This window comes from Hydra vulgaris, chromosome 09 (assembly GCF_038396675.1).
Source record: "Hydra vulgaris chromosome 09, alternate assembly HydraT2T_AEP".
NCBI classification, from domain to species: domain Eukaryota; kingdom Metazoa; phylum Cnidaria; class Hydrozoa; order Anthoathecata; family Hydridae; genus Hydra; species Hydra vulgaris.
In genome coordinates, this window is record NC_088928.1 from 59,513,807 (window position 1) to 59,536,052 (window position 22,246).

Consider the following 22,246-nt stretch of genomic DNA (forward strand, 5'->3'; position numbering starts at 1 on the left):
TGATTTTACTGCAGCAGCTACATGATTACTGGTATGAATAATGACATCACTTGTAGATGGTTTTTGAAGAGATGAGTTTATTTCCTGAAGAGATACAGTGTTAGTGAATTTGTTAGACCACATCTTGCTTGGTCAAAGGCAAAGATCCAAGGTCTAATGAGTTGTTCTCTAATAAATATTGGTGTATAATGTTGGAAAGCAAGCCATTTATAAAAGAATCATAAATCATTTATGATTTGTACTGCTCTGTGCTAACAGCACTAAATTTACAGTCTTTAGTAAGTTCTTTAGCTCATTTAGGAATAGGTCAATTGATTCACCAGTTTTTTGCTTACCTGTAGATAAAATATGTCTAGCAAATACTTCATTCTTTGGTTTTGTATTAATAAAGTCAAGCATACTTGTTGCTTGCTCAAATTCATCACACTCTGAAATATCTTTATATATATTAGGTTCAATATGATTAATTAGTAGATTTAATGGATTAAAATGTTAATTATGAAATAATATAAAGAGAAGCCATTTTTTATTTAATCATTGCTGATTACTTGGTATGACTACAAAATAATAACTTGCTCTTACTATTTAAAATGCTGACTTCTATCAGATAAGTGGAAATAAAGATTTTTCTTTTTAGAATTTTTTTTTATTTATAGTTTTACTGGCATGGCCTTACTGAAATTTTGATTAAATAAACAGAAGTTTTGATTAATTTAGTAACTAAACACTACTTAAGCTCTCTAACTGCAGAGTCTATGGTTCAACAATAATATATGAAACCTTTTTGCAAATCATAAATGTTTGTATTCTAGCACAATTTAATATACTATAATTTAATAGTTTTATTAGGTCAAAAAAAAGTATTTATTATATTTGGGTCAAATCATTATATTTCAACTAATCGCCTGTGGATCATCATCTCTGATTTTCCTGATTTTTAGATATTGTTACGTGTATTATGTAGATAGGTTAAATTTGGTCTAGACCCTCCCCCCTACTCACTAAGGGGAGGGGGTTTAGGGTTGCACCAGTCAAAGGGGAAGGGGGGTAACCAACTTACAAAGATACAAGGATTCATTTTCTAGCATGAAACATACATGATTCATTTTCTAAGGAATATATAGTTAAGGCCACTAGATCTTTATTGCATTTTTTCATGCTTTTACCATAAGATTCAAATTTTGATAGTGACTATCAAAAATGTGTGCCAGATTTTCCAGCAACAATACAATGGTCTTAAAAGGGAATTAACAAAAGTGAATTATATTACTAAAAGTTGGTTGCCCCCCTTCCCCTTTGATTGGTGCAAACCTAAACCCCCTCCCCCTCACCTTAGTGAGTAGGGGTCCAGACCACTGATTACCTATAATAAAATAGAATTTAAAGAAATAATGGTTTCATTTTGAATCTAATTTAGATATTTAGATGTTAATTATCTAAATATCTAAATTAATTTAGAGACCTTTATTTGAACCATAATGAAGGTCTCTAAAAAGTTACTGCCCCTTTTATTTGTGCCCCTATCTACTATAAAGACCAGATCAAGAAGAGGACAATCAACCAGATTAGAGGGGCACTGGTTTCTAATAACACATTCAACCGTTGATGATTGAAAAATAGGGTTATTTAAAAATGCTGGCATTTTTGGTGGGGATTTGACAAGTTTATAATGTTTGCATTTTCAGATAGTTGGGTCTAATGATCTTATATGCTGTTAATCTTAGATCAAAACAATGTGTTAGAAAAATTTACAAGCATCTCAAAATAGCTGGAAATTGGACTTTTTAGGCAAGTGGGCATTTTGCTTTTAGATATATTTAAGTTCTAAACTGTAACAAGCTGTCTATATTTTGCCCATTTATTGCAGACAGTAGTAGCTAATCAGAAAACTTATCTGTAAAGACTTGTGGATGAATAGAATAATGCTACAGCTAGTTTCATTTTGGCATATTTTAGCAATTTTAGGGTTTTTTCCAAAGTTGAGGAGGTCATAATTTTTTTCTAATTTAACACAAGTTAATTAAAACCACTTTTTTTAAAGAGAGAACTATCCAGAAAATAGTTCTAGAGAAAATGAGACACTTGTTGAAAGTGAGAAAAAAGTTATACAGCTCTAAAGTAGTCTGTTTTGACCATTTGTAAATCAAGGGGGGCCACTGTGTCATGTTTCTAAGGCTATAATTTCTGAACTGTTGTATTTGGAAGTCTGAAATTTTAAATTTAACCTATCTACATAATGCACATAACAATATGTAAAAATCAGAAAAATCAGAGATAATGATCCACAAAGTTTTCTTTAAATTGGTTGAAATATAATGATTTGACCCATTTGGAGTTTGATAAATAAGAAATTCTTAGTTAACAAAATTAAAGTTTTTTTTTTTTTTTTTTTTTCTTAGGAAATACTAGAAGAGATAAAAATTGAGCCAACCGCAGAAATTGAGGATAAAAAAGATCTTATAAATACTGTTGAAGAAGTTGCTTCTAACTTCAATGATGAAAAAAAAGAATTGTTTACAAGTGTGTTTAAGACTTTTTTTTAATAAATATTTATTTACTTGTTTTAATTATAAAAATTAGTTAATCGAGTCTTTTTATGTTTTTGTTCAATTTCTTTCGAACTTTATGTTGCTTTTGAGTTTAAAGTTGACATTACAGATTGCTGAGCATTCCTATAAGCATGTTAAACCATGAAGTCATTGTGTTTTTCAGTTTTATGTACTACTTAAGTTTTTTTTTAGTTTTATTCACTATTTTTATATTCAAATTTATGAAAAAACATTTACATAAAAATTTTTTAATAGAGATCATTTTTTCTTTAGAATTCGAAGAGTCAGTTATTGAAGAGGTTTCTTCAGCAAGTTCTTTTGAGCCTATATTAAAAAAAAAAAAGATGGCTTCCACAGAAGCTTCTCGGTCTTCAGATTTTATTTTTAATGACGACCTATCTTTAGATGAGTTGGTAGACTACAGTGAGCGTATGTGTAATGTTTGTTCTGAGTAAGTGTTTTAAATGTTTGTTTGTTGTTATTTTTTTCATTTAAAATAAGTCTACATTTTTATTATTTTATAAAAGAATCTTTAACTTTAGGTTATAAAAATTAAAGTGTTACATTAAAATCTACTGATAACATGTACTAATTGTGAGAAAATGATGACCAACCTCATTTTTCCTAATTCTGAGGGCTGATTGTTGTTTGGCACATTGTTGTTGTATTTGGGCTGATTCTTCTATTGAGTCCACTCTCTCTTTAAGATTTAAATATACATATATTATTGTTTATTGCAAATACCCAGTTTTTGCAATAAACAATAAACAATTCAATTATGCAATGAACAATTTTTCTACATAAATAGATAAAGTATAATGCTTTAAGGCCTGCAGAATTTATTGCAATTGCAAACATGAAGCAGTTCTTAATGTAGATTGTGTTTAAAATGAAGTTTTGTTTTTGTTAAAACCAGCTGTCAATTATTTTTGGTTGTTTAGCCACTGGTCTAACAGATTACTTACCCCTGATTTTTTTTTATTAAAATTAATTTCATGTTTTTAAAAAATCTTTGTATCATTTTCAATTGGTTTGCCATTTTTAAATTAGCTAACTTGATCTAATTCTTTTAAATCAGTTTTTTGCTCTAGTTTGACTTTTCTGTTTAAATCAAAACAAATGTCTTTCATAAAGTGAAAGAGTTTAACAATAAGCATCTAAACAATTGGATATTATTTTCCTTATTGGTTGACCGTAAATATTGGGTTTACATTTGTTTTGTTTTTTCAAGATTTTTATGATAATTTATTTAATTAGGTAATCAACCCTTAGAATTAGGGTCGGCATTTGGCAATGCTGACCTAACTGCCGACCTCAAAGTGTTTGAGGTCAGCAAAAAATTGCCGACCTTGTTTTTATGTTTTATGGTAAACCCTTTGTAGCAAATTCTTTTTGTCAACCTTATGCCAACCTCTAACAGTTTGAGGTTGGCAATTTATTGTCGACCTCATTTTTCCTAATTCCGAGGGTTGGGTAACTAAGGATTTCTGTGGCATTAGAAAAATTTTAATTGTAATTATATACAGGGATTATTCTTTTCCGGATATTTTTATCAACTTTTAATTTTTCTGGATATCCAAAACATTTTCTATGCATACGAGTTTAGGTATAAATATTTGCAGTATATTTGTTTTTTAGGCTTTTTCACTCATCACTCATAGAAAAACAAAAAAAAAGTTTGAAACAAAAAATTAGAAACAACTCAAATAAAAGCAAAATTAGGAGGAAAACAAGGGAAAATATATTCCGGATTTTTTCTGGATAATTTACGTAAACGATTTTTAAAATATAACCTGGATGATCTATGTGTATAGTAGTTATGTTATTACCTGTTTATTTAATACATAAATGTGTTTGTTTTATAATTAAAGAATTAAAGTACAGTTTAAAAAGTAAAAAAAAAGTTCTCAAATTTAAAATAACACCTATAATTTAGTTTTAAACTTTGCAAAAGTAATTAAAGGGACATATTATGCCAACAAATATGTCACTTTTAATTACTTTTGACTTCTGTCCAACATTTGCGTGTTGTCAAAAAGTTAAAACCATTAATTTAATTACAAATTAATCGTTTTTTAAAAAAAGCACAAAAACCCAAATTTAATTGACCAGAATGTTTTTAAAAATATTCTGAATGTTTTTAATAATATAAACAACGTTTTTTTTTTTGTTTTTTTTAATAAAATGTTTTTATTTTTATTTTTTTAATAAAATGTTTTTATTTTTATTTATTTTTTACTGTAAATCATGCACGGAGCGTTGCTACATCGACTATCTTATAGCTTGACTCGCAACAGAGAGCTGCTACATCGACTGACACATAGTCTGACTTGCAACGGAGTGCTGCTACATCGACTGAGGGTTTGGTTGGGGCAGGCAGTCTAGTAAGTAATAAAAAAAAATTCCGGTCTTGCATTTTTATTTTTACTTTTTGTCAACAAATACAGAAAAACTTTCTGACAACCAGTTAGGGGTTATATATATATTTATATATATATATATATATATATATATAATTATATAAATATATATATGAATATATATATAAATATATATATATATATATATTTATTTATACATATATATATATATATATTTATACATATATATATATATATATATATATATATATATATATATATATATATATATATATTTATACATATATATATATATATATATATATATATATATATATATATATATATATATATATATATATATATTTATACATATATATATATATATATATATATATATATATATATATATATATATATATATATATATATATATATATATAAATATATATATATATAAGCTAATTACTTCCAACAAGGCTGCAAGCAACTGCTTGTTGAAATTTACCAAAGAAAGTTGACAGAAGACTTGCAAAACTGTAAATTGTATGAGCTGGGAAAACATAAAGAAAACATTTGCATTCCTTTGTAATGGGTTGCATATATGGTTTTCACAAGAGGCAGTAGTGAATAATAATCCGAGAATGCATAAAGTAAAGGACTCAGTAAGAGTGTTGCTTTTCTTTAATATAAAAATATAAACAATATTGCAATAATTGTTAACAAAGTTTTGAGTTAAAATTCACAAACCACTGCCCTGTATGAAGTAGATTGTATTGGAATACATGTTACTAGTAGCAGGTGGCCTGATCTGACAATTTTTAATTATAATAAGTTATAATAATTAACTTTATTATATAAAATATTTTAATTAAAGTAGTTTTAATCAAAAAACTGTAAATTTTAAGTAAAAGTAAATTATTTTTTTTGTAATAAATTTTAAAACACTTTTATTATTTTATGGTTAAAAAAGATAAACAGTATTCATTCTTAGTAGGCAGTATGAAGAAGATAATTGTATTGTTCAATGCTCTGAGTGTCACTTACATTATCATCAAAAATGTCATGAACCTGTTGTTTGTACAAAAGATATGAATGACCCTCGTTTAATCTGGTATTGTTCAAAGTGCACTAAACAAATTAAAAAAGAAATGGTTAGATTCATTTTAAATATTTAATTTATATTTTTGTTGTTACCTTTCCATAACCTTGGGCTAATGCAGTTGAAAAAGATTTTGTGTGTGTGTGTATATATGTATATATATATATATATATATATATATATATATATATATATATATATATATATATATATATATATATATATACATATATATATATATATATATATATATATATATATATATATATATATATATATATATATATATATATATATATATATATATATATATAAAAACATGACCATCTCAGATTTTTTAAGAGACCCCCTCATTTGTTTTAATTGGTTATAAAAACACTCTGTACAAAATTTTTGGTCAAAATAATAATACTTAGGGGGTGTGCCAGCCAATTTAAAATTTATATATTTTAAAAGTTTGAGTAAAATCATGTTTTATGAGTTTATTTTTACACAATTACTATTAGGCCAACAGGTTTGTAGACTAACCCTTGTTGTTTGTTTTATATTGCTTAGTTTGAGCCATAGGGATGACAAGATCCAATTAGGGTCAACCCCTTACATTAAAAATAAGTAGCATTTTAAAAGTTTGAGTAAAATCATATTTTATGAGTTTGAATTTTTCTGCATAGATTATTTTAATCAAAAATTTGTCAAACTTCTTGTTTCTATTTTTAATCAATAATTTTGATTGAAAATAGAAACAAGAAGTTTGACAAATATTTGGCTGATAATAACAAATAGATAAATTGAATCCAACTTGTCTACCATTAAAAAGAGAACTCTCTTTATTGATGCATTATAGAAATGTCTGCAAAGATGCTGACAGAGAAGCATTAACTTCTACTGTTAATGATGTATTAGTGGTGTGTAAGAGAGCAGGAATACCGACCTCCCTGAAATGCGATGTTGTAAAGAAATTAAATAAACTGTATATTGAATGGAAATTGTTAAAGAAAAGCAAAAGAAAAAAATCAAACTCCTTAAAGAAAGAGAATACATGGAAAGAAAAAACTGGATATGCTCTTTGATATGGCGCATGCAAATGCAAATGAGTTAATTGAGAAAGGTAGAGGTTTTTTAAAGTTACAAAGGGAAAGTCAAAAGGAAAAATGATGGGAGTTAATGAGAATGAAGAAAAAAGTCAAATCGAAATGGCAAAGAAACAGCAAAAAATGCATATGAAAAGATCACATGAATCCTATTCATTAGATGAAACAGTAATTCTTGCAAGCAGTAGCAGCTCCTGCCGTAATTCACCTGCATCTACAGAATACCATTTGTACTGATGAATATATACTTGGATGTCTTCAGGATTCTTAAGCAAACCAGTAGAAGATTGGCCTTATGATGAGAGTTATTTGAAAACATATAATGCAGTGAAACATCTGAAAGTTGTTAATGATATTCCTGAAAGAGGAGTTAAGTTGATTGAAGATAACAACAAATTAATCACCAATAATAAACAACAGAAGCAATATCTATTACAAGTTGTATCGAATTATTGGAGGAAGCTTCAAAATAAATCTAAGACAAATATTTTATCTTTGGCACGAAGATAAGACTCAAAGTGTAAGTTTTATAATGCATTATATTAAAAGATATCTTTTGAAAATTTCCATTGTTTTGTACTTTGTTTTTCAGTAAATAGAAAACAAGAAAATGGTTTTTATAATGCTACTAGGTAACTTCCACTATAAAAAAGTGAAAAAATGACACTGCAGCACCTCCCGGGTGTCAAGGAAATCAGTGAATTTCCAAAATATGATTTTAATCAAATTTTTGAAATTCTACAATTTTTTATTACAATTTCACAAACAAATTAAAACAAGTAAGGGGGTCCAAAACATTTGAAGAAAAAAAAAAATTTTTCTCTTAATTTGCATCAACCTTATATATACAGGACTTGAAATAATGAACTTTTTTCTGCCGGAAGATTTGTCTGTTAAAGAATCAAGTTTGCCAGACATGCCCGATAAACTTTAAAGAAGTGCGATCAAATGCCATTCCTGAACATGCTTAAGATATTTTGTTTTTACAACTTGACCACGCAGTTTATTTTGACAACTCTAGGCGTTTCAAAATGGGCTGAAAATAAAAAGAAAATTTGTAAGATAAATTATATAATGAAAAGAAAATAACAGAGAAAAAGAAAAAAATCTAAGCTTAAAAAACTAAAATTCAAAAAAAGGAAAATATATTTATATTACGTTTTTTAAAAATTACTATATTGTTATTAAATACATAATTAAATATGTAATAAAAATGTATAATAAAGTACAAGATTATTAAATACATTAACTACTATGTAAATTTATTAAATACATAAATTATTAGGTTTACATATTACTTTATTAAATGAAGTAAAAAATTAATCATAATGTTTACAATAAACCCATTTTATTGAAATTATCTAAGTATATTATACATTATTACATTTGTAAAAATATGTATTTTTTTATAAATCTTTTCAAACTTTTTCAAGGATTAATTTTATAAACGCTTTAAATAGGGAAAAATTTTAGCGCGAAAACAAATGTTACATAACAACTCAAATTTAGTTGTGTAAAAAAAGTACTGGTTTTTATAAATTTAAATTTTTAAAATAACTCTTACGTTAAAATTTTTAAAATGTTAAATTTAAATTAATAACTAATTGCAACGTTTTAATATGAATGATAAAAACCGGTCTACATAATTCGAAAAAACGTAATGCTTTGGCGTCTTTTAAAAAATAATTTAACTCAAAAAAATGACGTATTTTATTGACGGTAGCCATGTGTTCAACTTCAATTTTATTTTGTATAAAAAATAAAAAGTTCAAAAAATAAAGTTTATATACAATACTGAATTTGTTAGTAATTTTTGAACAACTAAAATGATTAGAAAATAAATCCAGATAAAATATATGTTGGATAAAATGACCAATAGATGTTGTTTTTTACCGAAATTAAAAAATATATATATATACACACATACTCTTGCTTGGTTGTCTTTAATTTTTCCCATAAAATGTCAACTTTATGTTGTTGTTTTTATTCATTTTATTAAAGACCGGAAAAAATTTTAAAAATTAAGAAAATTATTTTTTTATTTGATGGACTGCCTGCCCAAACCAAACCCTCGATCAATGTAGCAGCACTCCTTGAGTGTTTACCTATTTGTCAGTCGATGTAGCAGCACTCTTTGCATGTTTACCTACTTATCAGTTGATGTAGCACTTCTCACATGTTCTACCTATTTTTTAGTCAATCTATGTAAACAATAAAAAAATTTTAAGTTCATTTTTAATAGTTTTTAAGTTGTCAGTTAATACTTTCAGTAAAAGAAAACTATTAATTATAGGTTGCTCATCAATTTGTTGGTAAATCTTCAGCTGATAATCAAGTTTTGAATATGAAAAGTTCTAAATCTACAAATCAAAGTCAGCCATTTCGAAGACCAGTTAGCTCAACTGAATCAAGGGTATTAAAAGTTGTTTTGTTTTATGTTTTTATTTATGTAAATAAGTTTATTTATGCTATTAATTGAAAGTGTACAAATATGTTAAAATATAAGTATGCTAAACCACTATATTTTGTACTGATCTAAATTTCATAGCATATAATTTATTTTTTAAATAATTATAACTTTAGTAAAGATAACTTTTCTAAAGTTAACAAACATTTATGTGGCAAAAAGTTAAACAAAAAATCTATAAATTTGTTTTTCATATTCTTATCTATATATTAAGGAGTAAGCAATAAAACATTCTTCTATGAAAGTTGAAAAAGTAGAAAATACTATTCTGTGTAACTTTATTGTGCTGATATTAAATCTTTTTAATTGTGATTATTTTCTATAATAAAATAATAGAAAACCAAAAAAGCAATGTTTGCAAATTCGTGCATGTGTTGTTTATAATTTTTATGCATAATAGTTTATGAACGGCAACACCAAAATATTTATTTTTCTTTACATTAAAAACCAGTATATAATGAAATATATGTTAATACAAAAGTTAATGATCATATTAATAATTTAAGTAATTAGGAAATGTATGTTAAAGATGGTGTCACTCAAGTAGCTTTATTAAAGAAGTGACATTAATATTACAAGTAATAATAATAGTAACAATAAAAATATAATTAATAATTAAAAGATAATATTTATGATAAATAGTAATTGATATATAGTTAATGACTCAAACAGAATTTTATCAAATAGTAATAAAATAAAAGTTTTATCATAACAATGTCCAACAAACAAAAAAACTAGCAGCCAATCAAATAGACTTGGCATTCAGTTGATTTTTTTAAATAGTCAATTAAAAAACCTTTTTTTTCTGATTATTTATTTTTACCTTGATAATAGTTAACTGAAAAGTAACTTTGTAAAGTTCAATTTAACTCTTTTGCTACAGCAAGCCATTGAGAGCGGCTTTTGTTGTTTATTAATTTTAATGACAAACCATTGGTAATAGCTTTTTAATATTCTATAATTATTTACAAACCTTTTAATTACAAGTATGTTTATTAATGCAGTTATAATTTCGGTTATTAAATGAAGTATTTAATACTAAATTCTAGATTTTAAGGGTTATGAAAGATAACAATTTTTGTGGTCACTGACATGGTGGTCACTGACATGGTGGTCATTGACATGGTGGTCACTGACATGGTGGTCACTGACTGATTTGAAGCTTTTAATAGATTGATAGACATAAACCAAAATTTGACATTGTTATAAGAAGTGATTGAAGAAGAAAAAAAGTTTTGAGTTCACACTTTCAGTTCAATAAACTAAATGCAATAAATGTTGAAAATTAAAAATTTAATTGCTAATTTTGAGTGATTATTTTTTTTGTAAACAACTCAAGAAAATATTTTTATATAATTAAGTTCACTCTAACGTTGAAGTTTTGAAATTTTTATAAGTTCAAGTCTATGGAATGCTTTTTCTTTACAATAATAAGATAGCAAATAAAAAATTGATTGAATAATGCAATAATAAAATAGCAAATAAAAAATTGACTGAAAATTGATAATTTTCAATGTTTTTTTACTTCAGAAATGTAAAAATTTTAAAGATTATAAATGAAAAATTGAAGGAAAAATGACTTAATAAAAAAATAAACTAGAGTTGAAAAATGTCTAAGTTAAATACAAAAAATGGAAAACAGTGTATAAGTGGAATAAGTATAATAGTCAAATAAGAACAAATCAAATATAAAAAAACACCAATCTATTTCACTGTGTTATCTTGTGTTTCACCAAAATTTTATTTCACTGCGAGTGAAGTAAAATTGAAACTAAATAAATAAAGAAAAAAAAGTTAAAGGTATGTTTTATATCATGTAAAATGCTAGTTACAGTAGCATCGTGTAAACAATAAAGTTATATAAATACTTTTTTCAATATTTGAATGATTTTTTAAAATTTCAGTTAATACATATTTTCAAAAAAAAATATATTTTTTTTTTTCAAAACTAAAAAAACAAACTTTAAACAGTCAACTTTTACTGGCAAGAATTTGTTTTAAGAGATCAAATTAGTAATTTCTGTCATTCAAGCAGTTGTTTACTGTTATCCATTACTCATATTTAAAAACTAGCATATTAATCATATTTAAATATTTAACTTGGTGATCAAAAGAATAAGTGGGATCAACATACTGTGTCCCAAATTTGTCATAGAGTGCCTTGTTTTAAAGTTGTTTTTTAAAGCCTCTAAAAAAAGGCACTTTTCTTTTTATCATAGGAGCCATTGCCAGGATTGGGGTCAAATACGTATTTGTATTTGGTATTAATGGGCTATGTTGTCCTGTTTTTACTTGTATTGAATTCGATTTTAAAAAATTTTAAATATTCGTACTTGTATTTGATCAAATGTATTTTATTTTAACCCTGGCTATGACATGCCGATGATTTATGTTTGATTGTAGAGTCTGAAAAAATCACAAGTAATGTAGTGGTACTCACAAGTGATGTAATGGTACACACAAGTGATGTAGTGGTATACAAAAGGTATCTAAAAAAAAGGTATATAAAAACTTTCATTCTATAAGTACAGCAGCAAATGGAATAATTTTTTAAATAGATACAGAATTGATTAAGATAATGGATAGCAAAAAGAAAACAGTTTGGTTGTTTGTGGTTATTTTAAAAATCTTTGAAAATAATTATCAAGCAGATTTAGTCACTAAAGTGAAAGCAAATTTTTAATCTTGGATGCAAAATGATTGTCAAACTTAATTTTATAAATAGTTATTTTAACCTGTTCTCTTTTGGTGATGTGAATGAAAAGCAATGAAAGGTGTTTCGCCTTGATTTAAAGACAATAGAAGATTGTTAACAAGGGTGTTGGGACAAATACATAATGGTAGACTTACGAGGTGATTCAGGTTTACAAAAGAAACAAATAAGTTAAATATGTTTCAAATCTGCTGACCTTGCAAAAAACAAATCGTTTGTTTCAAATCTGTTGACCTTGCAAAAACATAAGTTTTTAAAACTTAATTTAACAACAGTTTTAAAAAAAAATTAATGTGAAAAATCTGAAGCTTGACATAAAATTTTATATCAGATTGGAATTCAGCATGTCAAAATTATACAAGAACAAGTGTTCGAATAAATTTTTGTTGGTCTGTGTAATAACAATAATAATAATTATTATTAGTATTATTATCATTGTTGTTGTTATTATTATTCTTATTATCAATATACTAATAAAAATGATAATAATAAAAGCAAAAGTAATATAAATGACAGTATTTTGAGAGGAAAGACAAAGATAAAATGTTATTTAAAAACCATGTTCAATATTAAAATAAAGTAAACAGTAAGAAAAGAAATAAACTAAACGTTTACTACATGTGATGTGATTAAAATCGCATCACATTCTAAAAATAACCAATAAAAAAATATATTTAATAGATGTAAAAATAACCGACAAAAAGTTACATTTGACAGATGTAAAAATAATCATTAAAAAAACTAGATTTACCAGGTGTTAAATAACCAATCAAAAATTACATTAAACAGTGTAAAAAAAAGAAATAGATTAAGAATGTGAGAATCTTTTTTCAAAAAATTTCAAAAAAACAGACAAGTTATAAATACCAAAACAGAATCACATTTAATAGCTTGAAATTCATTTATTCTTTTATGTCTATTTTATATTATTTTATATGAGTTTCAATTTCCTAAAATTCAATGACTTTTTTTTTTTTCTTTCTCTCTTAAGGTAATAGGACAATTTTAATAAAAATTCCCAATTTTTTGTAGAACAATAACAATAAATATTCCCAATATCGCAAAAACGCAGTTAAAAGTATACTCCTAACACCCTGTGACAGTATTTGGTAAGGTTGCAAACTATTAAATAATTTTAAATGCAATGATTTTTGTTATTTTGTTTAGTTAATTTGTATGGAATCAACTACAACACTATAATAAGGCAATATTTAACACAGATTTTTCATAAAGTAAAACCCAGTTTTCTATAGCTCTTTTCACCTATGTTCATACCATCTTAACTGTGTGCTTTAAATCAAAGTAAACAAATTATTTTTATTTTATCTTGATTCTTCTAGTGACTCTAAATTGTTTAGATGATGGTTGTTTTTAAAAAAGTATAAATATTCAATATTATGTTAGTAATCCTTTGTTTTGAAGTACAACACCAATGTCATGTAAGGCATGAACCTTATGCTGTATTCTGTAGGTATATTCACTATCCAAACTACTTTCAACAGTTTTTACCATAAGTTCACCTCAGAGGTTAGGTGGTAGTCTGCAACTTCACGTTTTAAGAAATTCTTGTTGTTTTCAATAATTTATTGTTTCATTAGATCTGACAGGTTTGATAGCCATTTGCGTAGAAAATCTGCACCATTATTGAGAAACCACTTCTCTCAATTTTAAAATTTCAATGTGTTTATCATAAAGGAAGGTGGGTTGTCCAAAGAGCTTCTTCTGTTAACAGGCTCTTATCGCGACCACGGAAAAAATAATTTTGTGTTCATGACAGTATCGTTACAACAATGAGTGAGAGGGACATTTAAAAATGGTAATATAGTTTACAAATCACACTAATGCAGTATTAGTAAAACTGATCAAGCAAAAGATTTTTTTAAATTATCTATAACAAAGCGTTTGATTTAACAAAAAGTTTTTTATTTTTTTGGTAACGCTAGGTATACTTAAGTAGGTATACTTCTATTAAGCTAATAGCATCAATGGTACAATATATACTAATTTATAAATACATAATCGTTCAAATAAAAATTTAATCATTTTCATCATACAATAATTTATTTTATTATTTCATTTAAAACTTATTTTTCTAACTTTCTAACTAGACAATTAAACACTCATCGTAAACTCGTAACTCGTATTCGTCGTATACTCGTAACTCGTACTCATCGTAAACTCGTAACTCGTACTCGTCGTAAACTCGTAACTCGTACTCATCGTAAACTCGTAACTCGTACTCGTCGTAAACTCGTAACTCGTACTCATCGTAAACTCGTAACTCGTACTCGTCGTAAACTCGTAACTCGTACTCATCGTAAACTCGTAACTCGTACTCGTCGTATACTCGTAATTCGTATTCGTCATAAACTTGTAATTTGTATTCGTCGTAAACTTATTTTAATCAGGTTCGAACATTAACAAGTTAATAAATTCGTATATTTTATTACTTAATATTAAAAGCGTTAATATTTCATATTATTATTAATATGTCATATTTTATCCTATAGTAACGATATTATAGCTATAGACTATAGACCCTTAATATTCTTTAAGATATCTTTAGCCATATATTTTGGCCGTTCCGGTTTATTAAAGAAACAATGAGAATACAGTATTTATTAAAAGTTTCCAATATATTATTAAATATTTATCGTTACAAAAAGTTTAAAAGAATTTTTTTTTTTTTTTTAAACTGATTTGTGATGACTTTGATGTTAATATTTTTTTATTGAAAACGTTAGTGCTTATTAAAAGACGCCAATTTTCAAATTTTATAATAAAACATTAGTAATATTAAAAAAAACGCAGCCGTGATCAATGGACGAATAACAGCGCCATTGTATGTTTTAGTGTGTTGTTTCAAAACATTTAATTGAAAACATTTAATGTAAATTGTGCTAAAAAAATCATATTTGTTATATATTAATTTTTTTAAGAATTTTTTCTTTATAGCATCATAATTTAAAGTGAATTTTTCTTATCAAAAATTCATAAAAAATGGAACTAATTCGTTTACAAATTCCACAATCAAGTCAATCTTATGTTGATATAAATTGCTGTCTCTCAAAGTCACACAATAACCTGTACAAAGAACGTTCAAAAAGGATTTTTGATGAAGATGTTCATGGAACTTTAGTTAGCCAAAGAAGCTTGCATCCTTTTAAGTATAAATATTCTTACTCTGATGAGAAAAAAAATGGACATGTTTTGCCATTTGAAGATTCTAGAGTCGATAAACCCGAATACTCTGCAAAAAAGTCTGATCTCACAAGCAAAAAAAACACTGGTTTTTACAATGAGTTAGAGGTAATTGGTAAAAGTATGGCATGGAATAAAGAACGTTTAGAATTCGCAAAATTCCATAATCTTAAAGGTTTTACAAAATATCCCAACTTCGGACAATCCTTTAGTAAAATAAGCTTCTCTGATGAAAGCGTTCGTCGTTTACCTTTAACAATTAATGAATACCTTAGAAACGAAGATGTGCGCTATTATGCGAACGAATTTGCTATCAAAAAGTTTTTGTTTCAACGATGGCTCGAAAATCTTCAACGGTGCGGTGGAAAGTTTTATCCGATACCTTTACTTTAACTTACCACAGTGTTTTGATGACTTTTAAAAAGTAATTTCCTTTCATTATTTTGTAATATATTATTTTTGATGATTTTAGTACCTTTCTTCTCTTTTTGTCATTTGTATTTCGAGGATTTTTCTATAGACGTTTTATTGCTATTGTAAAAGTAAAAATGATTTGCCCGTTAAATTAATCAGTTGTTTTTTGTTGAACAATTTATAAAAATTTATAAAAATATTTGAAAGAAAAAAGAAACTATGGCAGGAAAATGCGTACATGCTTGTATTAAAAAAGATTGAACAAATTAAATAAAGTAAACTGTTTATTTCTTTTCGACTTATGTTTCATTACATGTACTTACAATTTTGCTGCGCATACACACTTTTTTTTTATTCCTAATTTATGCGATATACATTTCAATTATGTATACATATATATTAATGCATAATTGAAATGTCCATTACCTGTCACAAGAAAGCATGCATTTTTAACGTGCGCGTACATAACTTACAACATAGAAAGTGAGAATAAGTAAAAAGAAAATGAAAGTGAAGACATTTTATAATTTGTACTGTAATAAGAATTCTCGAATTTATTATTGTCATAAGTGTAAAAATTATGAAAAAATTATGAAAAAAAACTGGATGTGTAAAAACATTTGTACACTAGAAAAATATAAGGAAAAAAGCAAGCTCCTTAGTGCCTATGAAGAATGCGGGTTTTCAAAGAGTCTAAAATTTTTCATAAATCAGACAAAATTTCTTTCGAATTGTAACGAGTCTCGTTATGTTAGTAAACATTAAAATCGCCGTTGTTACCGTCGGCCTTTGCATATTTAAAACTTTTTTTTTTTTACTTATGCTTAATTGTTTTTTTATTAAAATAGTAATACACTATTATGTTGTTTAAAATAAAAATCAAATCTATTTCTTTTTCAGACATTTTATGGTATCTAAATTGATTAAGATATAGGACAACGAATAAAATATACGATAATGAACGACTAAAATATACTATAGTAAATGTGATAAACGGTAGGCGTTGACACTATTCGTAGCGGTGATAAAGATAAAATAGTTCAAAATCTTGAATAGACAAGTTTTTACATAATAGGAGGTGGGAGTTTTACATAATAAGAGGTGGGAGTTTTATTTTTTGCTAAAATATTTATTCAAATTTTTCAATACTTAGACACAATGACGGATCCAGGAATTTTTGGTCAGAGGGGATGTTAAAATAATTTTGTATCACATTTACGTCTCCTTAATAAGAAAAATGTTCTCCATTTCTAAAATATTTTAGGACTTTTAGATTCTGGGGAGGGGGGGTAGATTCCTTTCCCATTCTCCTCAACCCCCCTCGCGCCTACCTTCTCCTGGATCCGTCACTGCTTAGATGTATTTTTTAATATTGACTTCTTATTTCAAGTGTAATGTACCTAAACAGTTTCACTAGCTTTAATCAGTTGTTTTAATAATTGTAATTATTTGCACGTTAATAATTTAATTTTGGTAGCACAAAGTTATAATAATTTTTATGAAATTATAAATAGTGGTTCTGATTCTACAGCTGTTTTTATTGGTGCACTATAGTAAAAGCTGTTTTCATTGGCTGTTTTTATTGGCGCGCTATAGTCAAAGTTTCACTCATTATTTCATACTTTGCTTATTTTACATTTCATTATTATTTATTTAACTTTTATTTCGCTTATTAAACAATATTACAATTTTTCATATAAAACAAATAATATCGTAAACATAAAAAACCTTTATAAAAAACGTTTTTAATCTTTTTAATTTATAATATATATATATATATATATATATATATATATATATATATATATATATATATATATATATATATATATATATATATATATATATATATATATATATATATATATTTATATTTATATATATACAGTGGTGGCTCAAAAAATTAGAGCCACCTCGAAATTTAGACAATATTTGAGTTTCGACTGTGAAATTAATTAAAATACATACGGATGTCCAGTTTTTGTCATTTCGCATTGTTTTGAACATATTTTTACAATGACAACACTATTGAGCGGTTTAGAGTGAAGTTAGTTGCATTATTGCAGAAGATGTCACATTTTAGCACGTGTTGTACTGGGCGATAGTTGTGTTTCTGGCGGTTTTTATTTGTTGATTTTATATTTTTACACCAAAATTTGTTTATTTTACTATTCAACACTTATTATATATTCTATTTACAAGTAAGTTATCATTATTTTACAACTTTTTTATCATATTTAGGTAAATTTTGCTATTTTTTAAAATAATTGGTGTTTTTAAGGTATGGGCAAAGAGAAAGATATTTCTCCCACAAAACTAGGGCTTATTCAAGGATATTTGTCGAGTGGAAATCATTCCAACAGGCAAATTGCCAAGTGTGTGAATGTTTCCAGAGCAACAGTCGATAGGATTAAAAGAAAACTGGACAAAAATCAATCACTAAAATTGAATAAAAGAAAAAATTGTGGACGAAATCGAATTACAACGCCTCGCACCGAAAGAAAAATAAGGGATATTGTGATAGAAAATAGGAGAAAATCAAAAAAAGTGCTTAAGGAAATCATAAACAATCATGGTATAACAATATCCCTTGCAACACTTCGGAGAAGAATGGCGGAGCAGGGGTTTAAGGCCTGTAGACCAGCCAAAAAACCAAGGCTCACCCAGGCAATGAAGGATAAACGTCTCCAATGGGCTAAAAATCATCGCCATTTTACCACTGATGATTGGGAAAGAGTAAGTACTCAGTTTCTCTTCCTAAACATATTAAAATTTAAACGAATACCATATTAAAAAAAAAGAATATAAGTATTTCATCAAAAATATTAACTCAATTTTGAAAATTTTAGGTTTGCTTCTCAGATGAATCCACATTGGAAATTCTAATGGATAAAACTAATTTCGTCCGAAGAAGGACAGGTGAAATGTTCAATGAAGATTGTCTTGTGGAGAGGGTGAAGCACCCGCTAAAAATTATGGTCTGGTCAGTCATTAGTAGCCAGGGTACTGGAAGGTTATACATTGTAAAAAATACAATGCGGCAGGACCAGTACATCCAAGTCTTGAAGGAAGGAATGATTCTTAAAGCGATGGAGTGGTATCCGAATGGGAACTTTACCTTCCAGCACGACTCTGCTTCATGCCATAAGGCAAAAACTGTAACAAAGTTTTTAGAGGCTGAAAAAATCCATGTATTACCCTGGCCAGGAAACTCGCCCGACCTAAATCCCATAGAAAATTTATGGGAATTGTTAAAGAGGGATATAAGTAAAAATCTTATAACAAATAAAAGAGATTTGATTGAAAAATTAATAAATGTTTGGCACCACAGCGAGGAAATAAAAAAAAATTGTCAAAACCTCATCAAAAGTATGACCAGAAGAGTTGAAGCCGTAATTGCTGCAAAAGGTGGCCACACTAAGTATTAGTGATTTTGTGTACAATATTTTGTATAGCTTATTTATTTTTTCTAAATATACGTTACACTTCTATATTTTTGTCATTTACTATTATTTATATCCTATATTCCCAAAATAAATAGTTGTAAATTTAACTCATTACAAAATATAGGGAAAATCAGCTTCAGAATTTGAAAATTTGTAAAAATGTTGGGTGGCTCTAACTTTTTGAGCCACCACTGTATATCATTAATTTATAATATATATATATATATATATATATATATATATATATATATATATATATATATATATATATATATATATATATATATATATATATATATATATATACTGTTATAATCAGTCAGGGACTCAAAGAAGGTAAGTATGATGCGTTTGTCATCACAACCTTTTCATAGAGCCTTTTTAGTCACTATTGAAATAAAAATAAAAAAACACTTTAATTTTTAATGGAAAAAAAAAATTTAATAAAATTAAAACACATAAGAAGAAAAAAAGAATAAATAAATAAAAAGAAAAAATACAAAAAAAATCTGAAAACAAATACTGTAAACTATATATGTCAGTTATGCATTATTTTAAAACTGTTGCTTTGCTAACAAATTATTTCAGGTGATTGCAAATCTATCGAAATATTTTGCCGTTATTCGCTTTTTATTTATTCGGTTGCAAGGAACTTGAATCGAACGTATAGTTTAACTATTATAGAGTTCCAAGAGATTTTTAAAATAATGCATATGATTGATGTTTATCAGATGACATAGAATAAAGTTTAGTTTAAAGCAATTCCTTTTCGTTATACGTAGCCTAAAAAAATAGTTTATGTAATTAGTAAAGATTTTTAAATTAAATATACAAATTTAAATTAAACATAAGAATAACTTTTTTACATTAGTCACTTGTTTTTCTGCTAAATCCATACTCCAAGTATGTTTTCAAAAACTTAATAGGAAATACTTTTAGACTTTAATATTCTTATTTAGAGTATTTTTATACTAAAAAATATATTTTTATTTATTTTATTTAGATATCATATAACTATTTTTTTAAGTTAATATATTTTTTTATTTTTAAATAATAACAATTAAAAAAAGAACGCAGAAACTCAAAGAAGACCGTTAGGTCTTGTAATTTTTTTCAAATTTGTAAAAACATAATTAAGAACAAGTGCAGATCCATATCAACTGACAATGATCTGGAAAATCTGATTTCATTATCAACCTTAGAAATGAGCCCTGATAATGAACTCTTAATAATAATCAATAATGACTCATCAATAATATTCAAGTTGAAAAACCTTATTAAAATACATTTATTAGTCTGATTCTGTAAAAACTATTTATTTATATTTAAATGAACATAATTTATTCAATGTGTAAAATATAAAACCTTTACAGTTATAAAGTTCTATATATTTGCCCTCTTGGTAAAAAGGTTGGACACCCCTGACCTATACTCTTTGAGAAATTTTACCATATTGCACAATTTTGCAATATGGTATTACCATATAAAATTTTTGTCGAACACCTAAAAATATTGTCACTAAAACTTTTAATAATCATACCATTGATAAAAAGAAAAGAGATGTTACTAGGCACCAAGTCTTTTTACAATAATGTGCTTTTTACTATAATGATGAAAAGTAGTCTTACTTAGTTTTATCAGTATTTTTTTTTTTATCATAATTCACCTGTACAAGGCCGAGAAGACCTCTACAAACGAGTAGGTTACTTTTGTTGTGGTTACAAACCTCTCTCAACTCTATAACTCCGAAACACGAACCTTGGCAAACAAAGAGACAAAGAAGTTGAGCTCGGTACTACCAGGGACGTGATGGGGGATCAAACTTGAAATTTCTCGCTTAAGAAACGAGCGCTCTACCACTACCGCATTAATTATAGTTTGTTTATCTAAACCATTCAGAAAATTTTGTTCAATATTCATGTTGCTTAAAAGTGTTGCAATTTTATTATAAAAAAAAAATTAGTTAAAATAATCAGTAAACATAATTGTCGTTAAGTTAGAAGCCTTTGATAGATCATTAATTTATATTAAAAATGAAATGAAATGAAAAGTGAGGCCCTGTTATGGATTAAATACTACAAGCGCTTATTTAAATATAGGTCATTTATAAATTGATTTTTAATCGAAAAAAATTACATTGCTGCAACACTTTAAAGGTTTGTTTTTCTGTTAGCAAAATCATTAACGATATTTTTAAAAGTATTTTCATTACTCAGTTTCTGTTCAATTGATAAAATGGCAAGGTTTCATACACATGGTATTCATTGTAGATATAAGCTAAATTTTTATAAATTTTAATTTTGAAAAACTTTTCTTACAATTAGTCACACTTTCAGCAATTGTAAGAAAAACTCGTGGTAATATAATTATATTAGGAACTAAGTTTTCATGGCTGTAATTTTCAAAAATTTGCATATATAACCAAAGTTATATATGCAATAATGCATATATAACTTTGGCTATATATGCATTATTGGTAAGAAAGGAGGCGTGAACATTATGGTTAAATTTAACCAGAAAGGCTAAATGTTATTTAACCGCCTAAATATTTAGCAAAAATTAATTTAAAATGATGAACAAAAGTTCTTGTAAATCACTCACGATTTTGTTTTATCTTATAATGCGCCAATTTAAATAAAACTCCTAAGTCTTTCCTTTTCAACGAGATATTCTGCTTTATTAATGTCATCATGGTTGTGACCCAGAAATTCAAGTTCGCATTTATAATTCAAATAATTTGATGAAGTAAGAATAAATATTTATAGCAAACTGTTTGCTTTTTTCAGCAAACTGTTTGCAATAAAAAACAGTAAATAGCTTACCTCGAGGGAAAAAATCCATGACCTCAACATTTTTTCGTTATTTGGTAGAATTTGAAAAAACCAATCATGTGTAAGTTTTTC

General features: G+C 26.4%; 1 protein-coding gene and 1 long non-coding RNA gene across 2 annotated transcripts in view; both read left to right on the forward strand.

The window, feature by feature from the left end:
• Nucleotides 1–16,052, forward strand: part of LOC101236408 (integrator complex subunit 12) — a 28,835-nt gene extending 12,783 nt beyond the window's left edge. Inside the window, exons 2-6 of the mRNA XM_065806205.1 lie at nucleotides 2,400–2,520; nucleotides 2,823–3,000; nucleotides 5,904–6,063; nucleotides 9,396–9,515; nucleotides 15,238–16,052. Of these exons, the coding sequence (XP_065662277.1) occupies nucleotides 2,400–2,520; nucleotides 2,823–3,000; nucleotides 5,904–6,063; nucleotides 9,396–9,515; nucleotides 15,238–15,255 (597 nt within the window). The 3' untranslated portion in view covers nucleotides 15,256–16,052. The remainder of the gene's footprint in view (nucleotides 1–2,399; nucleotides 2,521–2,822; nucleotides 3,001–5,903; nucleotides 6,064–9,395; nucleotides 9,516–15,237) is intronic.
• A 1,845-nt stretch (nucleotides 16,053–17,897) lies between these two features.
• LOC136084898 (uncharacterized) lies at nucleotides 17,898–19,342 on the forward strand. The gene is made up of 3 exons (XR_010640929.1): nucleotides 17,898–18,633; nucleotides 18,747–18,880; nucleotides 19,157–19,342. It is a non-coding gene; the product is annotated as an uncharacterized LOC136084898 (long non-coding RNA).
• The last annotated feature ends 2,904 nt before the right edge of the window (nucleotides 19,343–22,246 follow it).